The sequence below is a fragment of the Kluyveromyces lactis genome (genome assembly GCF_000002515.2).
Source record: "Kluyveromyces lactis strain NRRL Y-1140 chromosome E complete sequence".
Lineage (NCBI taxonomy): Eukaryota > Fungi > Ascomycota > Saccharomycetes > Saccharomycetales > Saccharomycetaceae > Kluyveromyces > Kluyveromyces lactis.
Window position 1 is genome coordinate 119686 of NC_006041.1, and position 24587 is coordinate 144272.

General features: G+C 38.9%; 17 protein-coding genes and 1 non-coding gene across 18 annotated transcripts; 9 read left to right on the forward strand and 9 right to left on the reverse strand.

The window, feature by feature from the left end:
- Positions 1-126: 126 nt before the first annotated feature.
- Positions 127-888, forward strand: RSM26 (mitochondrial 37S ribosomal protein mS42; the record flags this gene model as incomplete). Its single annotated transcript, XM_453998.1, has 1 exon — positions 127-888. The coding sequence occupies one exon, from the start codon at positions 127-129 to the stop codon at positions 886-888; it is 762 nt and encodes a 253-aa protein (XP_453998.1).
- A 245-nt stretch (positions 889-1133) lies between these two features.
- On the forward strand, positions 1134-1223 carry KLLA0_E01123r. Its single transcript is given in 2 exon segments — positions 1134-1171; positions 1187-1223. It is a non-coding gene; the product is annotated as a tRNA-Lys (tRNA).
- A 282-nt stretch (positions 1224-1505) lies between these two features.
- SEC61 (translocon subunit SEC61) lies at positions 1506-2948 on the reverse strand (the record flags this gene model as incomplete). The annotated part of the gene is made up of 1 exon (XM_454000.1): positions 1506-2948. One exon carries the CDS (start codon positions 2946-2948, stop codon positions 1506-1508), a length of 1443 nt encoding a protein of 480 aa, XP_454000.1.
- A 439-nt stretch (positions 2949-3387) lies between these two features.
- MCH1 (Mch1p) lies at positions 3388-4827 on the reverse strand (the record flags this gene model as incomplete). The annotated part of the gene is made up of 1 exon (XM_454001.1): positions 3388-4827. The coding sequence occupies one exon, from the start codon at positions 4825-4827 to the stop codon at positions 3388-3390; it is 1440 nt and encodes a 479-aa protein (XP_454001.1).
- A 289-nt stretch (positions 4828-5116) lies between these two features.
- PBP4 (Pbp4p) lies at positions 5117-5542 on the reverse strand (the record flags this gene model as incomplete). The annotated part of the gene is made up of 1 exon (XM_454002.1): positions 5117-5542. One exon carries the CDS (start codon positions 5540-5542, stop codon positions 5117-5119), a length of 426 nt encoding a protein of 141 aa, XP_454002.1.
- Positions 5543-6594: 1052 nt separating this feature from the next.
- On the forward strand, positions 6595-7662 carry FBP1 (fructose 1,6-bisphosphate 1-phosphatase; the record flags this gene model as incomplete). Its single annotated transcript, XM_454003.1, has 1 exon — positions 6595-7662. The coding sequence occupies one exon, from the start codon at positions 6595-6597 to the stop codon at positions 7660-7662; it is 1068 nt and encodes a 355-aa protein (XP_454003.1).
- Positions 7663-7858: 196 nt separating this feature from the next.
- On the reverse strand, positions 7859-8806 carry SLC1 (1-acylglycerol-3-phosphate O-acyltransferase SLC1; the record flags this gene model as incomplete). The annotated part of the gene is made up of 1 exon (XM_454004.1): positions 7859-8806. The coding sequence occupies one exon, from the start codon at positions 8804-8806 to the stop codon at positions 7859-7861; it is 948 nt and encodes a 315-aa protein (XP_454004.1).
- A 440-nt stretch (positions 8807-9246) lies between these two features.
- PSY3 (Psy3p) lies at positions 9247-9873 on the forward strand (the record flags this gene model as incomplete). The annotated part of the gene is made up of 1 exon (XM_454005.1): positions 9247-9873. The coding sequence occupies one exon, from the start codon at positions 9247-9249 to the stop codon at positions 9871-9873; it is 627 nt and encodes a 208-aa protein (XP_454005.1).
- Positions 9874-10243: 370 nt separating this feature from the next.
- Positions 10244-11044, forward strand: LHP1 (tRNA maturation protein LHP1; the record flags this gene model as incomplete). Its single annotated transcript, XM_454006.1, has 1 exon — positions 10244-11044. The coding sequence occupies one exon, from the start codon at positions 10244-10246 to the stop codon at positions 11042-11044; it is 801 nt and encodes a 266-aa protein (XP_454006.1).
- Positions 11045-11308: 264 nt separating this feature from the next.
- On the reverse strand, positions 11309-12094 carry KNH1 (Knh1p; the record flags this gene model as incomplete). Its single annotated transcript, XM_454007.1, has 1 exon — positions 11309-12094. The coding sequence occupies one exon, from the start codon at positions 12092-12094 to the stop codon at positions 11309-11311; it is 786 nt and encodes a 261-aa protein (XP_454007.1).
- Positions 12095-12987: 893 nt separating this feature from the next.
- Positions 12988-14853, forward strand: KLLA0_E01321g (uncharacterized protein; the record flags this gene model as incomplete). Its single annotated transcript, XM_454008.1, has 1 exon — positions 12988-14853. One exon carries the CDS (start codon positions 12988-12990, stop codon positions 14851-14853), a length of 1866 nt encoding a protein of 621 aa, XP_454008.1.
- Positions 14854-15005: 152 nt separating this feature from the next.
- On the reverse strand, positions 15006-17522 carry PMT1 (dolichyl-phosphate-mannose-protein mannosyltransferase PMT1; the record flags this gene model as incomplete). Its single annotated transcript, XM_454009.1, has 1 exon — positions 15006-17522. One exon carries the CDS (start codon positions 17520-17522, stop codon positions 15006-15008), a length of 2517 nt encoding a protein of 838 aa, XP_454009.1.
- Positions 17523-18511: 989 nt separating this feature from the next.
- RPN6 (proteasome regulatory particle lid subunit RPN6) lies at positions 18512-19789 on the forward strand (the record flags this gene model as incomplete). The annotated part of the gene is made up of 1 exon (XM_454010.1): positions 18512-19789. The coding sequence occupies one exon, from the start codon at positions 18512-18514 to the stop codon at positions 19787-19789; it is 1278 nt and encodes a 425-aa protein (XP_454010.1).
- Positions 19790-19882: 93 nt separating this feature from the next.
- TPP1 (polynucleotide 3'-phosphatase) lies at positions 19883-20590 on the reverse strand (the record flags this gene model as incomplete). The annotated part of the gene is made up of 1 exon (XM_454011.1): positions 19883-20590. One exon carries the CDS (start codon positions 20588-20590, stop codon positions 19883-19885), a length of 708 nt encoding a protein of 235 aa, XP_454011.1.
- Positions 20591-20819: 229 nt separating this feature from the next.
- SNU23 (U4/U6-U5 snRNP complex subunit SNU23) lies at positions 20820-21380 on the forward strand (the record flags this gene model as incomplete). The annotated part of the gene is made up of 1 exon (XM_454012.1): positions 20820-21380. The coding sequence occupies one exon, from the start codon at positions 20820-20822 to the stop codon at positions 21378-21380; it is 561 nt and encodes a 186-aa protein (XP_454012.1).
- A 190-nt stretch (positions 21381-21570) lies between these two features.
- On the reverse strand, positions 21571-22224 carry AIM36 (Aim36p; the record flags this gene model as incomplete). The annotated part of the gene is made up of 1 exon (XM_454013.1): positions 21571-22224. The coding sequence occupies one exon, from the start codon at positions 22222-22224 to the stop codon at positions 21571-21573; it is 654 nt and encodes a 217-aa protein (XP_454013.1).
- Positions 22225-22771: 547 nt separating this feature from the next.
- Positions 22772-23239, forward strand: MRPS8 (mitochondrial 37S ribosomal protein uS8m; the record flags this gene model as incomplete). Its single annotated transcript, XM_454014.1, has 1 exon — positions 22772-23239. The coding sequence occupies one exon, from the start codon at positions 22772-22774 to the stop codon at positions 23237-23239; it is 468 nt and encodes a 155-aa protein (XP_454014.1).
- A 332-nt stretch (positions 23240-23571) lies between these two features.
- BUG1 (Bug1p) lies at positions 23572-24528 on the reverse strand (the record flags this gene model as incomplete). The annotated part of the gene is made up of 1 exon (XM_454015.1): positions 23572-24528. One exon carries the CDS (start codon positions 24526-24528, stop codon positions 23572-23574), a length of 957 nt encoding a protein of 318 aa, XP_454015.1.
- Positions 24529-24587: the final 59 nt, after the last annotated feature.

The window sequence follows — 24587 nt, forward strand, 5'->3', positions numbered from 1 at the left end:
TCAATTCATGAATCTAAAATGCATAACTAGAAAGTCTACTATTTCTTGCTCAATGCATCCTATTTACATTCTTCCTAGAGTTTCGGAACGATTGATATAATTGAGGCAACTAACTAAAAATATTTAATGTCAATGTTTGGGCGTCAACTGTTCAGAGGAATACACACAGTTCCAAAGATACCTGGTATTTCACAACTTTTGGATTCAGGCATCCCTCATGTTATGAGCGCTAACACATTCAAAACTTGCTGGGTTGACCAGCAGCAGCTTTTGTGCGATAAGCTAACACTGGCATCTGCAGGAACTGCCGCAGAATCCTACTTGCCATTCCATTTAGTACTGCACACTGCGAAGAAATCATACCAAACAAACATTTTCAATTTGGCTAGTGCTTTGCACAATAACCATTTGTTCATAGAAAACATATTGCCTATGGAACAAGTTACACATCCATCTCGTGAGTTTCTACAGAAGCTAGAATCACAATATTCAATGACTTGGGATGCTTTTAAGGATGAAATGGTTAGACATGCAGAAGAAGATGTGTTAGGTCAAGGATGGCTATTCCTTGTGGAAAATGATGCCAAGGAACTTCACATCCTAACAGTTCAAAATAATGGTACTCCATACTACTTTGCTAGAAACCAATCTTTCGATTTGAACAGTGCTCTATCCTTAGAAGAAATGGAACAGTTTGTAACGATGAGAGATCTACTTGCCGCAAATGCAGACGTTAAAGATTGGACAATGCCTTTGATTGCGATCAGTTTGTGGGACCATTCATACTTGAATGATTACGGTATTAAGGGCAGATCCACTTACGTAAGGAAGTGTTTAGATAACTTGAACTGGTCTGCGGTTAACAACAGATTGTTCTCCACACAATAGGAGTATACCAGTACTTCCAATCATAAATAGACTGTTGGCTCTCTTTAAAATATGGGTCTTAATTACATGTACATAGTCACAAATGCAATATAACCGTTTGCGAATAGCTCACAATCCTCTCTCATTATTAGCGTATCTCTGGTTGATATAGGCAAGAGCGGATAAGGTACGGAAAACGGTATTCAACTAAAACTTCAACATCAAGTATAAAATACTTCCAAAACTCTGAGGAACTTGAGAACTCGTCCTTGTTAGCTCAGTTGGTAGAGCGTTCGGCTTTTAAGCATTGCTCGCAAGGAACCGAAATGTCAGGGGTTCGAGCCCCCTATGAGGAGTTCTTATTTTTTCGTATTTGCAATAACCATCATAATATTCACTGGCCGGGAATGTTAGGTTTAGTACATTCTGTTAAATAAAATTCCTAGTAGGAAATAGGCACCTGGCGATGGATAATCAACTCTGTGACTGCTAAAAGCCGCTTATCGCTAATCTTTTGTTTTTCTTTCTTTCTTGAAGTGTTCTGATTTCTATTTACTTATCTATGGACTGATTGATTATAGAATACAAATTGACTTTAAATGAATGTACTCTGTGAAATGACGCTAAGGAGGATGCATTTACATCATTTCTGAGAAACCTGATACCAAGTTCTTCGTGAAACCACCTTCTTTAGCAGCTACTTCGTAGTAACCATAAATTGTTGTGGTTGCCATCAAAATGGAAGTACCTGAACCTAATGTTCCTAGGAGATCCGATCCCACCGATAGGGCACCAATGACAGCACCACCGAAAGCGGCGGCAGTTGGAATAATTTTCTTCAATTCCTTGTAGACGTTAGTTTCTCTTTTGCCGTTGATGGTCAATCCTTGGTCCTTGAATTGTTTAGCAACATCGCGAGGAGAAGTTCCTGAGATCTCAATCCAGGTCTTAGAGAACAATGCACATGCTCCTAACACGAAGCCAACGTAGACAACTGTCTTGATTGGGTCCAATAAGGCATCAGTGACGGAGAATGGTGGTTGAATGTAGTATGACAAACCCGACAAAGCCACTTGTTGCCCAGCTGGAGCGCCAGCTCTTGTGCCCCATACACCTAACAACTTGACTAATGGATTTGTGGAAAATCTTTGGTACAAGATTTGAGAGATCAAAAAGATGTTTGAAGTTAAAGCAGACTGTAACATGATTGGAGTATTCGATGTGTAAAATAACTTGATTGGGTAACTGCCGTATTGTCCTCTAGTTCTGGTAGACTTAATTGGCAATTCGTAACGGAAACCTTGTAAGTACAAGACAGATAAGAAGACACCAATAGTTGAGAATACTTGGAACATATTTGGTAAGTTTTCCCTGTAGAAGGCCTCGACCAATGCTCTCTTCTTATCCTTTCTAATGGCTAGCAAATGGAACAATGCGATGACAGCACCTTCAAATTCTTGACCACGCCCAACGTTGACAGTAGTTGGAGCAAATGCCTTCCAAGTGATCTGTTCAGCGATGTTGGTTGCTGTGAACAAAGAGATACCAGAACCCAAACCGTAACCCTTGGACAAAAGCTCATCTAGCAACAACACAGTAAAAGAGGCAAAAATCAACTGGAAGATCAACAACAAAGAGATAGCTAGACCCAAATCAGATGGCTTACCATAGTTACCAGTCAATACAACAACAATGGCTTGACCAAAGGTTAATAAGATAGCAAACACCTTTTGAGCAATTTGATATAATTCTCTGTCTTGCTTGTTTTCCATGTTCACCTGTAACAATTGAGTACCTTGCAAGAATTGGAATATCATGGACGAAGTAATGATTGGAGAGACACCCAATTCCATCAACGTACCACGATTAGAAGCCAACATGGCTCTTAACCAATACAATGGATCACTGGTTTCACTGGATACAATACCATATAATGGAATTTGACCCAACACCAAAAATACCAATAAAGAAACACCTGTCCAAATCAACTTTTGTTTGTAAGGAACAGGTCTTTCTGGGGCAATAACCTCAGGCAAGTACGCCTCAAATGGCTTGAACAAATCCAAAACACGACCGCTCATTGTTCCTACGTTTCCTTAACTCAAAAAAAATCGGTATGTGATCTGTTTTATTCCTCCCACAACCTACTCTATAATACAATCAAATAGAGTGGAAACTCTTTATAGCAGCAATTCTATTGATCTTCAAAAGTAAAAGTATTTGTAAAGCACAATTGACTTAATACAAACAATGACTTCTTGTAAGAGTCTGTTAATCTTATAAGTTGAAAGGTAGCTTTGTTCTGTTTAGCGTTTTGAAGTCTTTCTTTTGGACTGAACTGAACACGTACTGAAGAAAAGGTGAAATTATCTGGCAATAAAAAATGGGCAAAATAAGAAACTCGTATCAAATGATTCAATAAGGACAATGGTTCCACTTGACTCAAAGTCAGATATTCCAGTACCATACGTCCTATCTATGTTCGTGTATACATTAAATTATGAAGGGAATTGGTAGTATTTAGGCACTTCTAAGTCTTTTAGATTTTACCGTCGCTATTATAGTAATTGTGAGAGCCACTACTAGTGCAATAGTGGAGGCGGTAAATGCAGGCACAATGCAGTTGGGAGAAGAAGTGACAGGGTCGGCTGTGGCGGCTGGAATGACCGATTTGCAATTGGAATCGTGTACTTGAGCATACATGACGCCAAAAAATGAAGATCCAAATGCAGGTCCCAACATGAACGTACCGTAAGCGGTACCAAAGACCTCATCTCCCCAGAGATTAAGAGTTAATGCTGGGAATATGGTGAAAAGCCCACCGTATGTGAAACCCGAGATTGCACTTGCAATTGCGATGTAAGATATGTTCACCACGTTCATCGCATGAATAATGATTACCTGAGCAAGGATTGCAGATAAGAGCATCAATATAATGAGAGGAATCCTTGGCCAGTTCCATTTGGTGAACAGATCAATAAATAAACCAGACAATAGTCGTGAACTTGTAGAGAAAAGGGCAAACTGCGTCAAAACGTTGAAAGAGGATCCAGGCCCAAGTATCAAGCTTGTCAGGTTTACCATGTTTGTGTTGAACATTTCCATGACCCCCATACTGAGGAGCATTACTATCAGGAATGCGTATGCAATATAATCTTGGAAAAAGTTTCTGATCCTCTTATAAAACTCGCCTTTATTTCCACTAGCAAGTAATAGCGTGGTTTCATCTTCAAGTACAATAGCATCCGCTCTTGCTGATGCATGCGATGCTGATGGAGATTGAGAACCACGAAGCTTAATGATAGAAATCGTACTAGTGGAAATCCATGTCAACAAAAATACAAACGTGTAGAAGACAGCGAACGATTTAAAGACAACAGCAAGATCTAGGTAACCGTCCTCTTTAGAATGGAACCATGGTAATTTAATTACCTGCAACCCAATTACGGAGGATAATCCAAAACATGTCGTGGGGAAACTGATTGACAATAGTTTTGTATCGGGGTACAGCTTTGCACAAGTAATTAAAGCGCAAAAGTACAGCGAACTGGTAGCGATTCCAACAATTGCAAATGCCACTACGGAGAGGGCAAAACATGGATCGGATCCCAACTGGAAAACACAAGATAGGTATAAATAGCTGGGAACGAAACCAATGAAGGAAAGCCAACTTAATATCACAGGGCCGTGAGAATCGGATAATATACCTAATAATGGAGGAGTCAAATAAGCTCCTAAATTCCCTGCAGCATAAAGTAAATTAACGTCAAGTGAAGAGTATCCTAACCTTAATTCCCACGGTACTGCATATACCGAAATCATAGAAAAAAGCCCAGCAGAAATGGATGAGAATAAAGATATAATGAATGTTGAATTATGAATGGTGGACCATTCGAATGAATTTGAAAGCCATGTTCGAATATGATAGGTGAGCCAATGCTCGATATTTGATAATCTCATATGAACGGAATTTTTCTAGCCCTGACGCCCTTGCTTGTGTTTTTTGGCATGCAAAGATGGGTTACCAGGTGGATTCCGAGACCTTTTCATTATCAAGTAGATCAAAAATTACGTGTATTACATCGTCCTATAAGTGTTCTAGCTTTCTTTTTTAACTTTTTGAAATTTTGGTAGAGAAAACCGTCATTACCAGTAAAAGTTGTGAATGAAGTGTGTTTTTATATACATATACACTGTAAGGACGTTCACATGTAGATGAGGGAAGGAGCTTTTTACTGCCATGCAAAATTTATCTTAGAACGCGCTCAAGTTCGGACAAACACCCATATTTTTTTGATTTCCATGTTTTCGACTGAGAAGTATTCCAATCTGTAGAATCATCCGTAGTCAGGGTCACAGATGACCTAGAGTACTGTTCGAATTGTGATATCAGGAACTGTTTCACTTCATCGTGGTTGAACGGTGGTTTAGAATGAACATATGATGCTTGGTTCGTTTGGGAATTCTGCCCATTGCTGTTGTTATTTTTTTTCTTGTTACTGCGTGAGTCCTGCGAAGAGATACTACTTCTACTGGTATTTTCACTTGTTACTGGAGTAGGAATGGCTGAAGCAGAAGTGGGAGAAGCGGTCGTATATGCCATACTTTTTTTTTTCAACGCAGAGCTTTCACTTCCCCAAGCACCAAGTTTCTTACTTTGCCAAGCATTAGCCATTGTTAAGCAGTGTATAGGAAAACCGGATGGATAATTCTATTTATTCCCAACGGAAAAGTACGTTACCAGACGGCGAAAGAGAGATCCTATGGAAATACAATCGTGTACACAAGGAACGATTTGATGGAGCTTACTTCCGCTCTACCTTGACGATTGTTACAACTGATCAAAGGAATATGCCGAAATCGCTTCTTCATGTTAGATTTTCTTATTGCAGTAGACCAGAACACGTGACCCGAATTTTTGGACGGATCTCAGTTACTTTTCACGAGATATCCGGGTAATATCACGGTATTTAAATCTACTTGTCAAACACCCATCAACCACACATACATAAATTCTCCCGGTCGCCCCTCTGGTTCCCCCCCACTACCGATACAGCACTGGCAGAAATTGGAAAACCAAAGACGAAAACATGTTCCCGGAGCTCCAATGAACCCACACATCACGATATATGACCCCAGATTCATTTAATTTGAAGATCAATAAAACCTTTTTTTTTATTTTCCCTCTCAGTGTTATGAGCAAAATCACCTTAAATCGCTACAGAAAACACATAATCAAATAGTACTTGCAAATCATGTTCTGTTTCAAGTGACTAGGAAATGCCTTAGCACACTACGTGCCATACTGCGTCCATAGCGAGCTTTTCTCATTCTGTTTTTCTTTTGTTTCCTTCGCGCCAGAAATGGTGCGGTTCTTGCGATTTTTCAAAGCTAGAAGAAATTCAGAGACCAGATAATCGATATCAGACAGAGTAATGAACTGGCTTCGTTGGTTTCTTCGGGGGTAGAATTTTCCGAATTAATCCGTTGCGTTGTCCGCTACTTGCGTATGGATGTAAGTCGTGTATATTGTCTGTTTGATCCTTATTTTAGTGTATATAAATTGGATTCAAACCAGTTTTATGATTTCGATCCTCTTCAGCACTTTATGACTTATTATTGGATTCGAGCATTAGTTTCAAATTAAAGGCATAATCAAGTAGAAAGAAGACTATTCAATTCATTTCCCTTCCGAAGCTTCGCATATCCCGATTAAATAATTAATAAATGGCTGGTATTAAACACAGAAGAGACTCAGCTGAGTCTATCAATACCGACATCATCACGTTGTCCCGTTTTATCTTGGACCAACAGCATCTTTCTGCGAAAAATGCCACTGGGGAGTTTTCTATGCTTTTGAACTCTTTGCAGTTTGCATTTAAATTTATTTCTCAAACAATTAGACGTGCTGAATTGGTTAACTTGATCGGATTGGCTGGTGCTTCAAATAGTACCGGTGACCAGCAAAAGAAGTTGGATGTGTTGGGTGATGAAATCTTCATCAATGCTATGAAAGCGTCTGGTAACGTCAAGGTACTTGTGTCTGAAGAACAAGAAGATTTGATCGTTTTCCGTAACAGCCCTGGTAAATACGCGGTATGTTGTGACCCAATTGATGGTTCGTCTAACTTGGATGCTGGTGTCTCAGTGGGTACCATTGTCTCTCTGTTCAAGATTCATGAGAATCAGAATGGTAACTCTGGGGAAGAAGATAGTGAGGGTACCATCAACGATGTTGCTCGTTGCGGTAGAGAAATGGTTGCTGCTTGTTACACTATGTACGGTGCGTCCACGCATTTGGTTTTAACTACCGGTGCAGGTGTCAATGGGTTCACTTTGGACAATAACTTGGGTGAATTTATCTTGACTTACCCAGAATTGAGACTACCTGAGCAAAAATCTATTTACTCCATCAATGAGGGGAACACCTGCTATTGGGAACCAACTATCGCTGATTTCATTGCCAAGTTGAAGGAAAACAGCGAAGAAAATAACGGTAAGCCTTACTCTGCTCGTTACATCGGTTCAATGGTCGCTGACGTACACAGAACTTTACTATATGGTGGTTTATTCTCTTACCCAGGTGATAAGAAAAATCCTAACGGGAAGTTAAGATTGTTATATGAAGCATTCCCAATGGCTTTCCTTGTTGAACAAGCTGGTGGTAAAGCCGTTAATGATAGAGGTGAACGTATCTTGGATTTGGTCCCTCAACATATTCACGACAAAAGCAGTATCTGGTTAGGTAGCTCTGGAGACGTTGATAAATATTTAAAGCATATCGGTAAGTTGTAAATACGTATACGAACCTCCCATCAACAGAAGAAAATTAAGTAACATAATAATTCATGAAATACCACATTAAAAATAAATTAATAACCGACCTTGAATAACTATTTCACGATTCCAGTATTTACATTTATCATACATTCTCTTGTATTATAGAAAGTACTGTTAAATATAAAAAGTAAGAATCTCTTATTTATATTCTCTAAATAACTTCTTTGAGTAAACTACTACGTTCAGTGGGTTCTGGATTGGTCACAACAGTCCCATTAGAGTGAATAGAAGAACGGTCCAGGTCAACTATTTCCTCTTCGTAATCATCTGCAGTCAAACGATGCTGATCTTCAAAACGTCTGGCAGAGTTATACGCGATCACATCTGCAGGTAAAACGGTATCCACGATGGCTTCGGAGTATCCAATATTTTTCAGCTCGTCGTTCATCAACTTGTGAACACGGTTACATAGATCACCTACGTCTTCTTTCTTCAAATTTTCCGTGCTAATTGGCTCAAGAACCTTGACTGTTATGGTACCCCTGTTAAAGACTCCAGACCTGGGGTGATAGATGGAACTAGTGTTTGATACAACAACAGGGATTATCTGTATTTTCCCCTGTTGCGCCAAATGGAAAGCACCTTTCTTAAATGCTGATAGTTCTAGCTTTGTAGAATAAGATCTAGTTCCCTCAGGGAAAATCCAGAGGGCCCTTTTATCCTTCTTTAGGTTGGCCAAAGAGTCATTTAAGACCTTGATGGCCTTTTCTCTGCTAGATCTATCCAAGAACAAAGTACCGCTAAGACTCATAAACCAACCCAGTAAGGGAACCCACTTTATCTGTTTCTTAGCAGTAACTGTGCATCCAGGTGGGAAAGTTCTACCCAGCATTAGGATATCCAATTCAGATTGATGGTTCGAGATAAAAATAGCTGGCAAATCGTTCAATCTTTCACCATTGATCAAATTAATCTTAATACCCATGATGAAACCCATCACTCCATAGAAACAGCGAGCAGTACTCCATTGCGCCAAATGCTTTTTACCAATTAATGAAAATACAATCGATGCAAGCACACCATACAATGCACACGATGATAAAAGTGTAACTGCAATGACAGACTTCCCCCAGAAAACTATTTTGCTGAAAAAACCCATAGCTGAATTAAATGGATTTTGTTTAATGTTTCCCACTGCTCACACAGTAATAGAATCAACAAATAACTGAGTGTACTATTGGTACCTTATGCAATGATTTTTCGACTGTTTTTTGTTGGTATTATTATTCGAGAAACTATTTCAATCTTGTGAGATTTTTTAAAAAAAAGAACGAGAACGAGATGAAACTCAACATTGTAACAACAGTTGGAACGAACATACCCAGAAAGTTTCGTGATAGCGGAATCGGCAGCAATCAATTATCTGTTAAAACCAGACAGATCCAGTTAGAACTGTGAATTTGCAAACTAAATAATCCTGGATATGATCCATGTATTTAGTGAAATCATCACCATCAAATAAAGGAACAGAGCACCTGGATAACAATTGAGGGCATTTGAAATCTGTGTTCAAGTAGCAAACGACGTAGCGAAAATTAAATGAACGTTGTGTCAAGGTGCAAAGTGTACTCTTTGGACCAATTTACAAGTCCATACCAGTATACATGCGAAGTCAACGGTAAGAAATGTACCAGGATTCACGTCGTACAGGAATCTCTGCGAGGAAACGGTAAAACAAGAACCATAGTGAACACAGTGCGCGAACAATGTGAGGGGAACGGACTAATCTTGAACATTTCTTCGATGCCCCGGAACGACCACAACGACAATGACTTGCTCGAAACATACCCGGAATTCCAACAGACTAATCTTTCCATGCTTCAGTTCGATTCCTTTATTCAATTTATGTCTCAATTATGTACAGATCCCGTGACCGCATTGTCTAGATGCCAACCGCAGAATTCGGAAACGTCTACATCGAAGCAGTTGGCATGGGTCCTCATTGATAATTTGTCGCACTTATCCATGGACCCCAAATTCGACGCCAAGTTGCTCAACAGATCAATTAGACTCGTACAACAGACTTTCGGTTCTGTCGTTATCTCTACAAGTTTGCCCTTATCGTTCCATGGTGGTATAGAAAGCACGTTTAAACATCAATCAACAAAATGTGCAAGTGGTGACCGTCTGTTACCCTATTTCAATGAATCCGACATTATCCTATAAGCTCTACAAAACGCTGTGCTAGAAACCGTGTTGCCCTACTATGTGATCTTCTCATCTCTGCATGGCAAAAGGACATGGTTCTGTCTACACCAAACAATTTTTTTTTTTTTTCATGCATTTTTGAACATGGAAAAACGTTAAAGAATTACGAAATGACATTCCAATTGAAGTTATGATACAGGTTCTAATCGATACTGTTAACATCCTTGTCTTTGTGCATTGTAGCTTCCATTTCCTTTCAGAACTGGGTTAAAGTTTAAGGCTTTTTCCCTATTGTTTGTGGTCATTTATCTAGCTGTCTATTGGATTGTTTGGATCATAGCCGTAAAGAATCGAATCGCACTTCTCATAACAAGTTATACTGGAAACAATGTCATTTTCCCAAGAGATCCGTCGTCGTGGGTCTTATGCCCCAATCGATTTCACTCCTGAGGTGTCTCAGGCTTGCCGCAAACAAGTGGAATTCTACTTCAGTGAATATAATTTGCCCTACGATAAATTTTTACGCTCTCTATGCGAACAGAATGACGGATGGATTCCAATTACGACACTTGCGTCTTTCAACAGAATGAAAAAGTATAGACCTGTCGACAAAGTTGTTGATTGTTTAAAGGACTCGACGATTCTAGAGGTTAGCGCTGATGGTGAAAATGTGCGTAGAAAGAGTCCATTAGAGACAGTTGATTTTAAGGACAGGAACGAAAGAGTGTTAGTGTTTATGAACTTTAAGAAGATCGAAAATGAAGATAAAGATAAATTCCTAGAATTACAAGAAGAACTAGAGAAGTTCTTCAATGGGTTCACCACTGTTAACCAAGTTCGTTTGAAGAAGGACCATAAGAAATACTTCAACGGTGTTGTCGAAGTCGAATTCAAGACGAAGGAGGAATGTGTCAAATTCTTTGAGGAACACAAGACCGATTTCTCATATCAGGGACAACCATTGGAAGTTGTCACTAAGAAGCAATACAGCCTCGCCAAGAATGCAACTAGATCAAAGAATTTCGGTGGTTCTGGTCAAAAGACAAGATCATTAACTGGTTACAGGAAGAACATCCCAAAGACTAATGACGAAACTCCTGAAGCCAGTTCTGAATCAAAGCTCAGTGAAGGAGATGCCAATGCTCCAACTGAGAAGAAATCGGAAGAAAGTGCCACAGAAACTGCTTAAGGCAGTCCGGGCTATTCTCATATTGTTATTCTAAAGCTCTTTTTTCCGGTGTCAATCGAACTCTTTGCCAGTAAATTGTAAGAGGATGGATACCAATGGAATCTCCAAGAAAAGAGGTTTAACGAAATAATAAATACACACACTTATATATGATAAATAATGACATATATTAAGTTTTTAAGAAGAAAAATATAAAGTTTACCCATAAATGTTTTTTGTTTAAAGACTAGAATGGAAATTGTCACTTGTATCGATTCTTATCATTCAAATAGCTCTCTTCACATTCAATTTCCTAACACTCATAGTCTGTCTGTCTTTAGGATCGTACCATCCACCATTCTCGGTGGGGAATGGTGCAGGGGTTGCATAGTTGTAATCTGAAGGTCTTGTGTATGACCAACCTGGGGTGATGGTGGTTTTTTGCTGCAAAGAATTGATCAGCGAAGGGAAGTAAGACACCGCACTTGTCGCGTATCTTCTTGACCAAGTCTCCAAAGTTACAGTAGAACCCGGTTGTTGTTGCATTGGAGCAAATCTGGAAATACCCGTTTGTTTGGTATATGGAATAGTGAAAGATCTTGTATCTACTGAAGCCGCATCAAGAGATATCTGCTTTGGAGGACCATCAGTGTCAGTCACAGATTCTGCACTGACACTCAAGGTACCGTCCATACCTGACAATTTCATACGACCACTGTAATGAATCGTGTATCCTTCCTTATACGCGGCGTAGATCTGAATGAAATATGTCCCGTCTGGGGCCGTGGTGGCTGGGAAACTGGCTTGGTACTTGTAATCACTCACCTCGGAAGGCTTGAATGGACCCAAAGTGTCAACAGGTACGATATTAGAATCCGAACCAGTACATAAGACGAATTTGTACTCGATGATCTCATCTAACAGTGGGGTCGTCTCGTCGTCAGTCCATTGGATTTCAATTTCGACTTCACCACCAGAAGCAGCGTAAGAAGAACCTGGTTTTGGAACCGTGACAGAAACATCAGCTAGAACTTTACAGACGTACAACAGCAGTAATACCAGTAGTCTCATTCTATGTATATTGTTTATTTTTCAAATGCTGATTTGAATCTCTGGACCCTAAATGATTCAATGATAATGCCACACACACGCTTACTACTCGTCAGTTACCGTTATGTTGTAGTAGTATGAAGAAACACTTTCTATGCCACGTAGTTCAATACTGGCCACAGGTCTTTACGGTCTTTTATACCTTCTTGATCTGAGAAACTTGTTCGCCGTGAAAGTCCCAAATATATATAATTGAAATGTGATTTGAGTTCTAGAAACAATTTCTTAAAAAAATCGATGTCTGGCCATGGGAACTTAGCAAAGAGACATAGGAAATGGAGCAAAAAAAACATAACAAGCAATATTAGCACTTCCAAGACATGTTACATGATAAATGTGAAGTAACTTTCGTCCAGAATGGTCTCAATCATGCCGTATTGCATAGACGTTGTTCACCGGTTTCCTACATATGGTTGCTTCGCAACAATTACATAAGTCACATGATCTATTATTCGTAAAAACAGACAGGTTCAACATAGAGAAACATCAACTCCTGTGTCCGCAAAATGACTATCACCAGGAGAGGCCACTCAGCGTCATAATACTGCTAAAATCTTCCTCTTGTACTCGGTCAACCCCATGTTTTTCCTTGCGTTAGTTCGTTATCAATTATGGTGACCTGCGAATTGTCTCGAGATTCGAAAAATGTCAAAATCAGAGAGTTGGCAGCATCTACATATTTAAGCAACCATGTCCTTGATATTTTGGGCTCTTCAATTTAAGATCGTGAGGTACACAGAAGTGAATCACTTTTGTGGGTACCGCTACAGAACTGTTAACTACAGAGCTGGTAAAGTGCAGAAGATTAAGATTGGTCAAACTTTCACATTGGTGGCAGTAATAATTAATTAAAGATGACTCCTGCTTCCAAGTACCAATTGGCTTCAATATTTATTGGTGCAAATGTGGTAGCTTTGGGGTCTGGTACACCGTATATGTACAGTTTCTATGCACCACAGTTGCTCAAAAAATGCCATCTTGACATTGAAAGATCTAGTGATTTCTCCTTTGCCATGTCTTTAGGGATGAGTGCGATGGGTGTTTTCGCAGGAATGATAATAGACCATTCGCCCAGTTTGGCCACCGGAATTGGGGCCTTTCTTACATTTTTTGCATATTCTACTCTTTACTTTTGTTACACTTATGAATATAGCAGCGTTTTTTTGATCTTCGTAGCTTTGGTGATGATTGGGTTTGGTTCCATTTGCTCTTTTTATGCAGCTATGAAATGTTGTACTGCAAATTTTCCTAACCATAGAGGTGCTGCAGGAGCGTTCCCCATATCTCAGTATGCACTGTCAGGATTAGTCTTTTCGCTTCTGTGTTCGAGTTTGTTTAAAGACGATATACAATCCGTGTTTTTGTTCTTGATTATTGTTTGTACTTCTACTGCACTTATTGGTTGTATGACCTTCAGAATCATCGAGGAAGACCATGTCCATAAAGTTGAATCTTCTGAGGACGCATTACTGGCACTAGATGATTCTGGAGCAGAAAACGAGTCGCCTTCACTTTTGGACGAAACTTATCATTCAAAACCAATTAATGTTATCAATGCAAAACGTGGTTCTATGTCTTCAGTGACTTACAATGCCTTTGCAACAGGATCTGCTGATTCTTCATCACCAACTGCTGCTGCTATGAAACAGTCTTCATCCACTACATTATTTTCCCTAAGGAGAAGCGATTCTGTCTCTTCCTGGACAAAAGATTTGGTTGGATCTTTACAATTTTGGGGTATAGGTAGAGCAAGACCGAGTGATAGTGCACTATTTCCTTATCACCCTAAAAGAAATGCAAGGACAAGTTTCACAATTGATGTAAACCCAACTCAAAGGAGACAATCTTTGTCTCAAGACCAGTCCCAGAATTCAACCGTATTGGCATCCAATAACTTTCCAGAACCCAATATCGATAATGTTTCCCATGAAATAAATATACAAACTTCAAAGATTGAAACTATTTCTACAGAGAATAAACAAAGCTGGTGGAATGAACATCCTGTATTGAAAAATTTATCAAAACCACGGTTTTTTGCCTATTTATTCACTTTGGCAACGTTGCAGGGTATTGGTCAGATGTACATTTTTGCAGTTGGATTTGTGGTGACTACTCAAATCCAATCGAGTGATGATCCTTCGAGCTGGAACCAAGAAGAATATCTGTCACTACAAGTATCATTAATTTCGGTAATGTCTTTTGGTGCCAGATTTTTATCAGGGATTGTTTCAGATCTCCTTGTTAAGAAGTTCCATTCTCAGCGTCTATGGATAATCACTTTTTCTGCTGTTCTGAGTATCATCGCGTCTAGAAAATTGATTTCTCTTGATCCTGATACTTCCACAACATCGAGCAATTTGCACAATATCTCCTTATCTTCGGTATTATTTGGATTTGCATTTGGTATGGCTTTCGGAACTTTCCCTGCTATCATTGCCGATTCTTTTGGTACTAAAGGCTTTAGTACACTATGGGGATTAAGTACCGCTGGCGGTATCTTCACTGTTAAGATTTTGAGTGGGATATTGGCAAATGATTTGTCTGTCCATATGGCTCCAAATGAAACCACATGCACAAAAGGCATAAAATGTTATTCTCACACTTTCCATATAACACAGTACTGGGGACTTTTTGCTGTCTTCTTATCACTACTGACAATATTCATTAGTTATAGACAAAAAATTGAAAGACACCGTGCGATTTTCACTTTGGATGCATGAACCTATAGAGCTTAAATATTTCTATTAAAGTGTGGTTACTCAATATTTAATAGGGTATGTAATATTCAATGATATTTTATATTTATTTATATTGGTATTCTTACATTCAAAATATCTATGTACCATTTGTGTTCTGTTGACAAAAAGGCATGCTAATTATCTTGGATGACCTGTTTTTCAACGGATTGGATTTTCCCACCTTGTTCAAGAACAGCTCTAAATTCTTCCTCAGATAATTCTACACCATTTTCGTCTACGAATCGTTTAGGTTTATCATCATTTAAGATTTGATCGATGTCATTAGCTTCATATTTCACATGTTCTGGTGGTGGCCCCTCAAGAGGGTCGTTAGTTGGATCAGCATCAGCATCAGCAACAGCAGTCTTAGAAGGTGCTACGGCTTGGGTAGACACTTCTGTAACGTAATTGTCGTAGTCTTCCAATTTTTCAAAGAAACCGTTACAACCATAATCCCAGTTGCTACCAAGTTTTTGACTCTTATAGCACACATCTCTAGTCCATGGCAAACCATAGATCAATGGCTTGTACACATAGAAGAAAGCAGTAGCAGCAGCAAGGAATGTGATAACAACTCCGTAACCAACTGTTTTCTTGTTTTTGAAGACATACGAAACAATAATCTCTAGTGCATGGGCAAACGCTAGAATACCGAAGTAGTAAGCTGGCAAATAATGATGTAGGAATAATTGTCTACCCATCAAGAAGGATGGTGCATAATGAAGACCCCAACCTAGCAAATATTGGAAAGTTTGGATGTGGAAATTCAAGACATGCTTATCTTGCAAGATTGACTTGCCCAATTGCCAAGCCAATAGTTCAGCAACAATCACCAAAACGAAGACACCAATAAACGCAGTAACTGACCACCACACAACAGCATTACCCAATAGATAAATTTGCTTGTGATCTTGTGACCAATAAGAAATACCACGCAATAACAAAGGCCAGGTAGCTGGGTCAGATTGGTAGACATGGTGCTCCTTCAAGTTTTTGTTGATGTGCCACATTCTTTGATGAGATTCAATGAATTTTTCCAAGAAAGTTGGAGTTTGGTATGAGATTTTTGCAGCATCTTCTGGTAAAAGTGGGTTGCTGTTATGTTCAACGTACCACAAAGTCAATGATGGTACACCAGAAGAAGCACAAGTCACTTCTTGTTGTTCGAAACCCCATTTTGGTAATTTGACTTCATGTGAGAATAATCTACAACCAGTCATAGCATGTCTCAATCTGAATTTAGTGTCCAAAGCCTTAACGTATTCTTGAGCTTCGCCAGGAGCAGAAGCTTCATGATCGATTTCAATAACCCAGTCATCGTTAGCATCACCAGTAAAATTATCAGCACCGTAAGCTGAGACTTCCTTTTGCCAATCGGACGACTCGGAAACCGGAGGCTTATGATCATGGGAGTGCAATCTTCTATCGGTTAAACGGTGTCTCAATCTAATCTTGGTACCGTCCTTCAAGCCTTCAAAAGTTTCTGGAATAACTTCTGGTTGATCATACAATTCAATGACCCAATCGTTGTTAGCATCCAAATGAGAATATAAGGTAACCTGTTGCTGCTTTGAACCTGTTTCGTAAATGTGCTTATGAGAATGTAGATAACCACCCATGGTACCCGTATGACGAATGGAAACGGAAGAACCCACACCGACGTCGTAAGGAATATTGCTTGGGATATTATTACCGATCAAAGTGCTTCTGAATGCTGAGGAGAAAAACCCGGCACCGTCACTGTTGTAGATCAAAGTTTGGAAATGAATGTAGAAAAAGAACAAGTACAAAGCCGCTGGAGCAGCTAACAACAAAGTAGCCTTAACCACAGTATGTCTCAAAGTAGATTGAACAGGTTTCTTCAAATCACCGATGTCAAACCATAGTTTGAAAAGGGATAAAGCACCAACCCAAGCAATAGTGAATAAACCAACCCATTTGGAGGACACGGCCAAACCTAGGGATAGACCAGTGGCCAACAAAGCCTTGTAAGAGTTGAAGGATTCACTTGGATGGATTTCGTACTTCTTGTAAGAGTAAGCCGCAGCAGCAATGAAGAAGATCAATGGTGCGTCCAATAGAATGTATCTAGAAATGGTAACGAAAGAGTTTTCCAATGCGAACATCAAAGAAGCTACGAAAGCAATCCAAATTCTGATACCAGAAGCACGCAAGGTGAAGTACATCAAGAGCACTGTAGCCAAACCTAGAAACGCAGAGAAGAATCTCATAGCGAAGTATGGAGTGGAAGCTGGGAATGCAAGACCAATATCCTTGAATTCAAAATCACCGGTGAAACCAGCCAATGATCCAATACCAGCAAAAAGCATCTTAGCTAACGGAGGATGGACGTCGGTAAAGAAGATACCCTTAATGTATTTAGCTGCGAATTTACCGAAATGAACTTCATCGAAAACAACGGAATTTGGATCCGAAAGGTTCCAAAGTCTCACAACGGATGCGATAACAGCCAATGCAATAACAACCAAACGTTCTTTACTAGAAGTCATCGTACGGATAGATTTCAAATTCTTTGGTGGCTCAGTGACCAAGAAAGGTCTCAATGGACCTTTCTCAACTTGAATGTCACCAACGCTATCAACATCGAGAACACAATCTTGTACTTTAGTAGAGGTCTTAGTCTTACCCATTTTCTACAACAAAATCAAACAGAGAGTGAGACTGAGATACCTTTACAATGAGAAATACAATCAATGATCAGATCAGATCAGATACAGATACAGACAACAGATGTTTTCTCACTTCGAAAAAGCCTTGGAAATGGTAACTAAATGTTTGAGAAGAGAGAACAAAAAAAAACCAATTCAAAAATTCAATTCCAGTTCAAAGGTCCCAATTGAAATTGTCTAGCTCCTATCTAAGTTTCCCACAGATACTGGTCGACTGATACCTCTATCTGCAAAAGAAAACCTAAGTTTATTCCACCCAAAACTTGCCAAAATGAACACGTCTCTGTTTAATTTCATCCATACTATTATTTCAAATATATTTATATAATATTTACCCATACCGAGCTTTCAGTGAAATTAAGTTTTTTTTCTTTCAGATATCTACAAATAGGTGATTTTAGGTGTTTGAGGTGAAAATTATGAGTTACAGGTGTGTAATTGCTGCAGAACATGTGAGAGACAATGAACCTGAGGATGTGGATTACCAGTACCGATCAGCATATGCGGCAGATGAGAGTGAGGAGTTTAAAGATTGGCTGAAGTGAATGCAGTGAAGGGTCTTTCACGTGCTATTCTCGAGGAATGGTAAACACATCACGGAGGACGAAACGCGACTATTTTTCCTTTTTTTCGTGCGGATGTATCTGTGCTAAGATTAGGACAGTAAAGGAAATCTAATTTCGATTCACGTGACGTATAAGTCACGTGAATAGTCTACCCTTATTCAAGTTACGTACCAAATGATCGCCTTGAATTGAACCAGTTTCTGTAGTAGAATGATATATATAATCTTGTCCAAGAGATTATAGTTAAAGTAAATTAAATAAGGTGGCAAACCGAAAACATCGAGGTAGACACAATTGGCGCTACACCTGCCAGAGATCGTCTAGCAGAAGCTGAAGTTAAACTACGAAAGGAACAGGAAAGAAAGCAAATAATCCCACTTAGATATGTCGTTGGAAGAAGCTAGAAATCTTGTAGGGAAGGAAGATTATGAGAAGGCTGAAGCGCAGTTCTTAGCAGTATTGAACCATCAAGATGCCGCACAACCCCAATCAATTAGCAATAAAGATGCTCAAGAAAAGGAACAATGTATTCTTGAGCTAGGTCAATTGTATGGTACCACACATCAGTTGAAGAAACTCGCCGAGTTTGTACCACGCTCTCGTGAATACATGATGAAAGTAGCGAAATCAAAGATTGCCAAAGTTTTAAAGACGTTACTTAACGATTTCGAATTGATACCCGATTCCTTGGATACCCAAATCGAGATATGCGAAGATTCGATCGACTTTGCCACAAAGGAGAAGAGAATCTTTTTAAAGCATTCTCTATCGATTAGGTTGGCAACTCTTTACTACCAAAAGACGCATTACAACGAATCCTTGCAATTGATCAATGATTTGTTGAGGCAGTTTAAGAAATTGGACGATAAATCGTCTTTGCTCGAAGTTCATCTATTGGAATGTAAAGTGTACCATAAATTAAGAAATTTGACTAAATCAAAGGCTGCTTTGACAAGTGCTAGAACATCCGCAAATTCGATTTATTGTCCAACATTGACAATGGCAGAATTGGATTTAATGAGTGGTATCTTACACTGTGAAGACAAAGATTATAAGACTGCTTTCTCATACTTTTATGAATCCTTTGAAGCCTTCCACAGCCAAACTGGCTCAAACACATTCGGAAAAGCTTGTCAAGTGCTAAAGTATATGCTTCTTTCAAAGATCATGCTTAATTTGATTGATGAAGTGAAAACTATCTTGAACGCCAAATATACTAAGGAGACCTACCAAAGTCGCGGAATTGACGCCATGAAGGCAGTCGCTGAGGCTTATAATAATAGATCCCTACTGGAGTTCAATACAGCAATGCAAAATTATAAGACAGAATTGATGGGCGATGAACTCATTAGATCACATTTCAATGCATTATACGACACCCTTTTGGAATCAAATCTTAGTAAGATCATCGAACCATTCGAATGTGTTGAAGTATCGCATATCTCAAAGATTATCGGGCTTGATGCTCAACAAGTAGAGGGCAAACTTTCACAAATGATTTTAGACAAAGTTTTCTTTGGTGTGCTTGACCAAGGAAACGGATGGCTTTATATTTATGAGACACCACAACAGGATGCCACTTATGATTCTTCGTTAGAATTGATCAATCAACTCAATGGAGTTGTAGAACAACTCTTTGAAAAAGCCGCTGTATTATACTAAAATTAAAAATTCATTATAATACGCTCATCCTTCAATCATTAAAGTAACTTAGTAAATAAATATATTTTACGTAGGTTTAAGATCATTCGAAATTCAAATAAAGTATTCCTCCGGTACCTTGAAAGGTACGCCCAATATTTTAGCAAACTCTTTGTCACTGTCACTAAAATCATTTGGTCTTCCTGCAGCATCCCCGCAGTAAAATAAAAGTTCAATTGAGTCCGATTGTTCGTCAGAATCTTTAAGAAATTCATCAAACAAACCACGATTGGGTTTTCTCACATTATCAAACATTTCAGGTGTTACCATTGTCCCGTTTATTCTTTTCTTCTGGCCAGAAATAATGTTCTTAACAACTTTATTTGCGTGAGCAGTGCTGGCGGCTTTGCTGCCACCAAAAAGGGAAGCTGGTTTTTTAGTAGCACAGTAAATCCAAATACGATCACACAGTTGAGAATCGTTTTCCGATATGTATTTCAATACTTTGCAAATTTTATCAACGTGTTTTACGCAGCTTTTAGAGGTTCTAGGTTCACTAACAACACCGCCTTGGTTGGAGAAGAAGACGATGTGAAAATCTGGTGTTTCCTTCATTTGTGCCGAAAGTTTAGCAAGTACCTCGGTTTTTCCATATTTCATGAATATCCAATCATCTGATGTCCTACTGAATCGGCCTTTAACTGGTTTGATCACGGTGTGATCAAGGTCAAATGAGATGACCTTCCTTACAGGGGCGGGATCTTTGGGAACCCATTTTATGATATGAGGGAGAATGGTAAGCTTATGAGTAGACTGTGACATGATAGCAAACTGTTACAATTAATATGACAATGGCTGACTCCTTTGAAATACTCTTGTACTTTACTAATTTGTAGTTCCATTTATGCCTTCTTTTGAGATGAAATGACTTAAAAGATCCAATATGGAAAACATCAACTAATTTAATGTTGACATGCATAATAAGTTCCATGACCTAGGAAGAGATCAGGTACTGAGTTCTGAGAAGGAGTACTATTCACTATAAATCAATATGTCATTTGGACGAAGAACATGGAATAGAGAAGAGTATGCTGCCAAGGCAGCAACTTCTCCAGGAGGGCAATCTCATCTTTCATCATTAGACCAGGAACAACTGAAAGCTTTAAAAGATAGATACACAGACTACAATGCTTTACTCGAGTATAATCTACGCGACATCAATAAAAAGACGTTATCAGCCAATCTAAGTCAGCAGAAAAAAGGTAAACAGTTCGGGTTTTACTGTGACATATGTGACTTAACCTTCAAAGACACACTACAATTCATTAACCATTTGAATCACAAATCACATGTTGTACGGTTTGAGAACATATTCAACGAGCCATTGATAAAAGATACGAGGGATAATGATCTAGTACCACTTAATGAGGTACGATCCCAGTTTCATAAATCTGTATCAGCATTTATCGGGGACACTGAATTGAGATCCAATAAACGCAAAGCGGCAAAGAGAGTCAAATGTGAGAAATCTGATGCAGAAATCAAATATCAACCACAGTCTGAAATCGGCAGGTTAATGGGTTTCACAGAATTCGGAAGTTCCAAGAAATAACATAAATATTGACGTTTTTATTCGAAGCATATCTACATCCCACTATTCACAACGTACTTCTGCTGAATGGCAATTAGATACTGATGATATTTACAAAGTTTAATCGAGATAAAGTTGGATGGATTGTTATAGGAAGTCCCCAGATATATGCAAAAGGGTGCCGATGGGGAAAATGGCATGAGGGGTCATTTTAGATGGTCTCAACTTTATCCACGGTTTTAAAGTATTTGGAAACCTGGCCGTCTCCTTCTGAATTTGGTACAATAACTTTGTCGATAACGGAAACCTCATTTTCGAACTTGATCGCATCTTTTATATTGTCTGGGAAGTCAAGTAGATAAACAGTGTCACCCTTTTGACATTTCTCCTTCATATATTTACCTATCAAGACGACAGAGAGACCTGTTGGTAGTTTTTCCATGTACGATTTCCCCTCCTTTTCATATAAATCATTTAAAAGCACATAATATTTATCGTCAGACTTATTTCTGAAGAATTCAATAGCTTCTGAAGGTTTGATAACCTTCGCATCTTCGGGGAATTTCAGTTTCTTGGTTGCAACTCCGGTTTGCACACATCTTAAATTTAAATCATCTTGCTCAAAGATCGAAACTCTTCTTCTTAGACCACTCATCACAGTGTCAAATTCAGAGAATGTGTACGTGTTTTTAGGCTTGTTCTGTTCCAAAGAGTCGACTGCCTTAACAAAAATAGCAGTCCCAACTAAACCAACAAGTAAAATGGTTTTAAAACTTGGTGGTTCTTCAGCTTTATCCATTTTTCCAGACAGCATCCGGCGCATGACCGGAGACTTCAATAATCTTGGTGCAGCGCGTACGAACATATCGGCCTTGATCTTTGTATAGTGCAGCAGATAGCTACTGATGAGATTGGCTATAGGCCTCGTAGTGAAACAAAGAAGCAATCCTAATTAAAATGTCATAACATTCCGGATCTTCTCCAGCAAGCTATATTGAAAGATCTTAAAATGTCATTGACGAAATATTTCCACAGGTTTGATAGAAAAGTGATAAGGTACAAAACAAAAGAGAAGAGGTAAGGAGATTGCCATTATAGGACCCTGGCTTGAGAAGGCGTACAGTTAGAAGATTATATGAAACTGCATCTAGCAGCTTACTTCCAACACTGCTTTCGCTTCATTCTAGGCTGATAAAGACACCGTTGGCTATTTCTTTCCAAACACTGACGGTGTGATGTACGGGTGGGATATGTAGATATTCTAAAAATTTTCTGTTCACCAAAATTTGGGCTATACACATGAGATGAAGGACAACTCTTCAATGATAAACTGTTACCGGGTTGGCCTCTCCAATCAAGGAAAAACGATCCTCATTAAGCTTCCATAACAATTGTGATACACTTTGTCAAGAATGTCATTAGTGAATTTGGGTAATGTTTGCGCGCACTTGCAAAACTGTTCCCGCGCAAGAATTGGTTTGACTTCAATCCCATATACAAAGTTACACTTGAACTTCGCTTATAACTTATACAAGCATGGCTTCTTATCCAGTTTACAACGAGGATCTACTAAGGGCCCAGATGTCACACCGGTAGACGTAACGCCAGATAATATCGCTACTAGAAAACTGTGGTTGGGTTTAAAATACAGGGAAAACAAGCCAGTTATTTCTAGTTGTAGATTGATATCAAAACCAAACTTGAGAATCAGTCTAGATGCACATGATTTGAAGAAACTATGTTCAGGTACCTCCGTCAGATTGATCAAACCTTTGGCTCCTGGTGAATTAATTTTAGTGAAATCTGGGAATGAAATTATGGATATCGATGATGCTATCGCCAAGAAAGTCGGTGGTGAAGTGCTATGCAGAATTAGGTGAATCATCAGTAAAATTCCCAGCAATAAAGACCATTAGTCATATAATCAAAAACAAAGTGCAGAATATTTCATCAACATGTGTGATGGACCATCGAAACTTCCAATATCATCAAAAGGAAATCCACCTCATATTCCATGTATATAGTAACATTCAATCAGTGCGATTTTCCTTTTAGCGACAATCATCAATCGTGTCAAATATCAGTTTTATACATACACTAATATAATTGTATACTTGTACATTATAGCATTATATTTGCCTAAACGAGACAAATGAGACAAATCATAAAAAAATCATAGCTCTGTGGTAATAGTAACAAGGCTGAAACTTACTTAAAATTCCACAACTGGGCCAACACCAACTGATCTCCAATTTGTCATATCGACATTCCAGTTCTTCCACTTAGCTAACATAACAGGGTCTGTCGTTGGATGCTGAATCTGTCTCGATGGCTCGAATTTGGATGGAGAATGTCTATCAAAGGAAGAGAATTCCACAGGGGTTAGTTGTGGTGATTGTGTTGCTCTAAGCTGCTCTACTTCTTGTCTAGACGTAGATAGCTCCTGCTGAGCGGACAGCAATTGTACAGTTTTATCATTGAGTTGAGATTTCATGATGTTTATCTGTTCTTCAAGCTCTTCTATGGAGCTTTCTTGATCTATGTTGACAAACTTCAATTGCTTTACTTGATCTTTTAGCTTTGAAACTTCTTCCTTGAGGTTTATTACTTCATCTTGGCTTTTCTGTTCTTGTATCGTCGAAAGGAAATCTTTCTCTTTATCATCATTCCCGCCAAACAATTCTTCAACTTCATCTGTACTTTTTGCCTCTATTGGTTCTTCCTCTTTTTGTTGAACTGCAAAAGCTTCTTTAGACACTTCCTCGGTTGGGTTGGGTATATCAGTTGCTTCCTTCTCGAGGACTTCCTCCTCGGAGTCTTTCTTGTTCTCCGCAGACTCTTTTTCAGACTTCTCCACAGACTCCTTTTCAAACTTCTCTTCGTTGTTGTCATTGCCCTTTGCATCAGCATTTATCTCAGCCTTTTCTTCAGCTTTTGTCTCTTCCACGATTGGTTGTTCATCTGAATGAACCGGACTCTCTGATACATTAGTATCAGTCGGTTCCAATTCAGTTTCAGTTTCAGTTTTGACTTCAGCTGCTTCAAGATCTTCCTTGTCCTTCTTCTTCTTATTCTTCTTGTTTTTATTCTTCTTCTTTAACTCTTCAACCCTTATCTTGGCTTCTTCGAGCTTTCTGGCTCTTTCTTCCTCGGGGGATAGTTCAGACATAATCAACTGTTCGAATGTGTGTACTCACTTGCATTGAAGACGCCAATTGGTTTTAATAT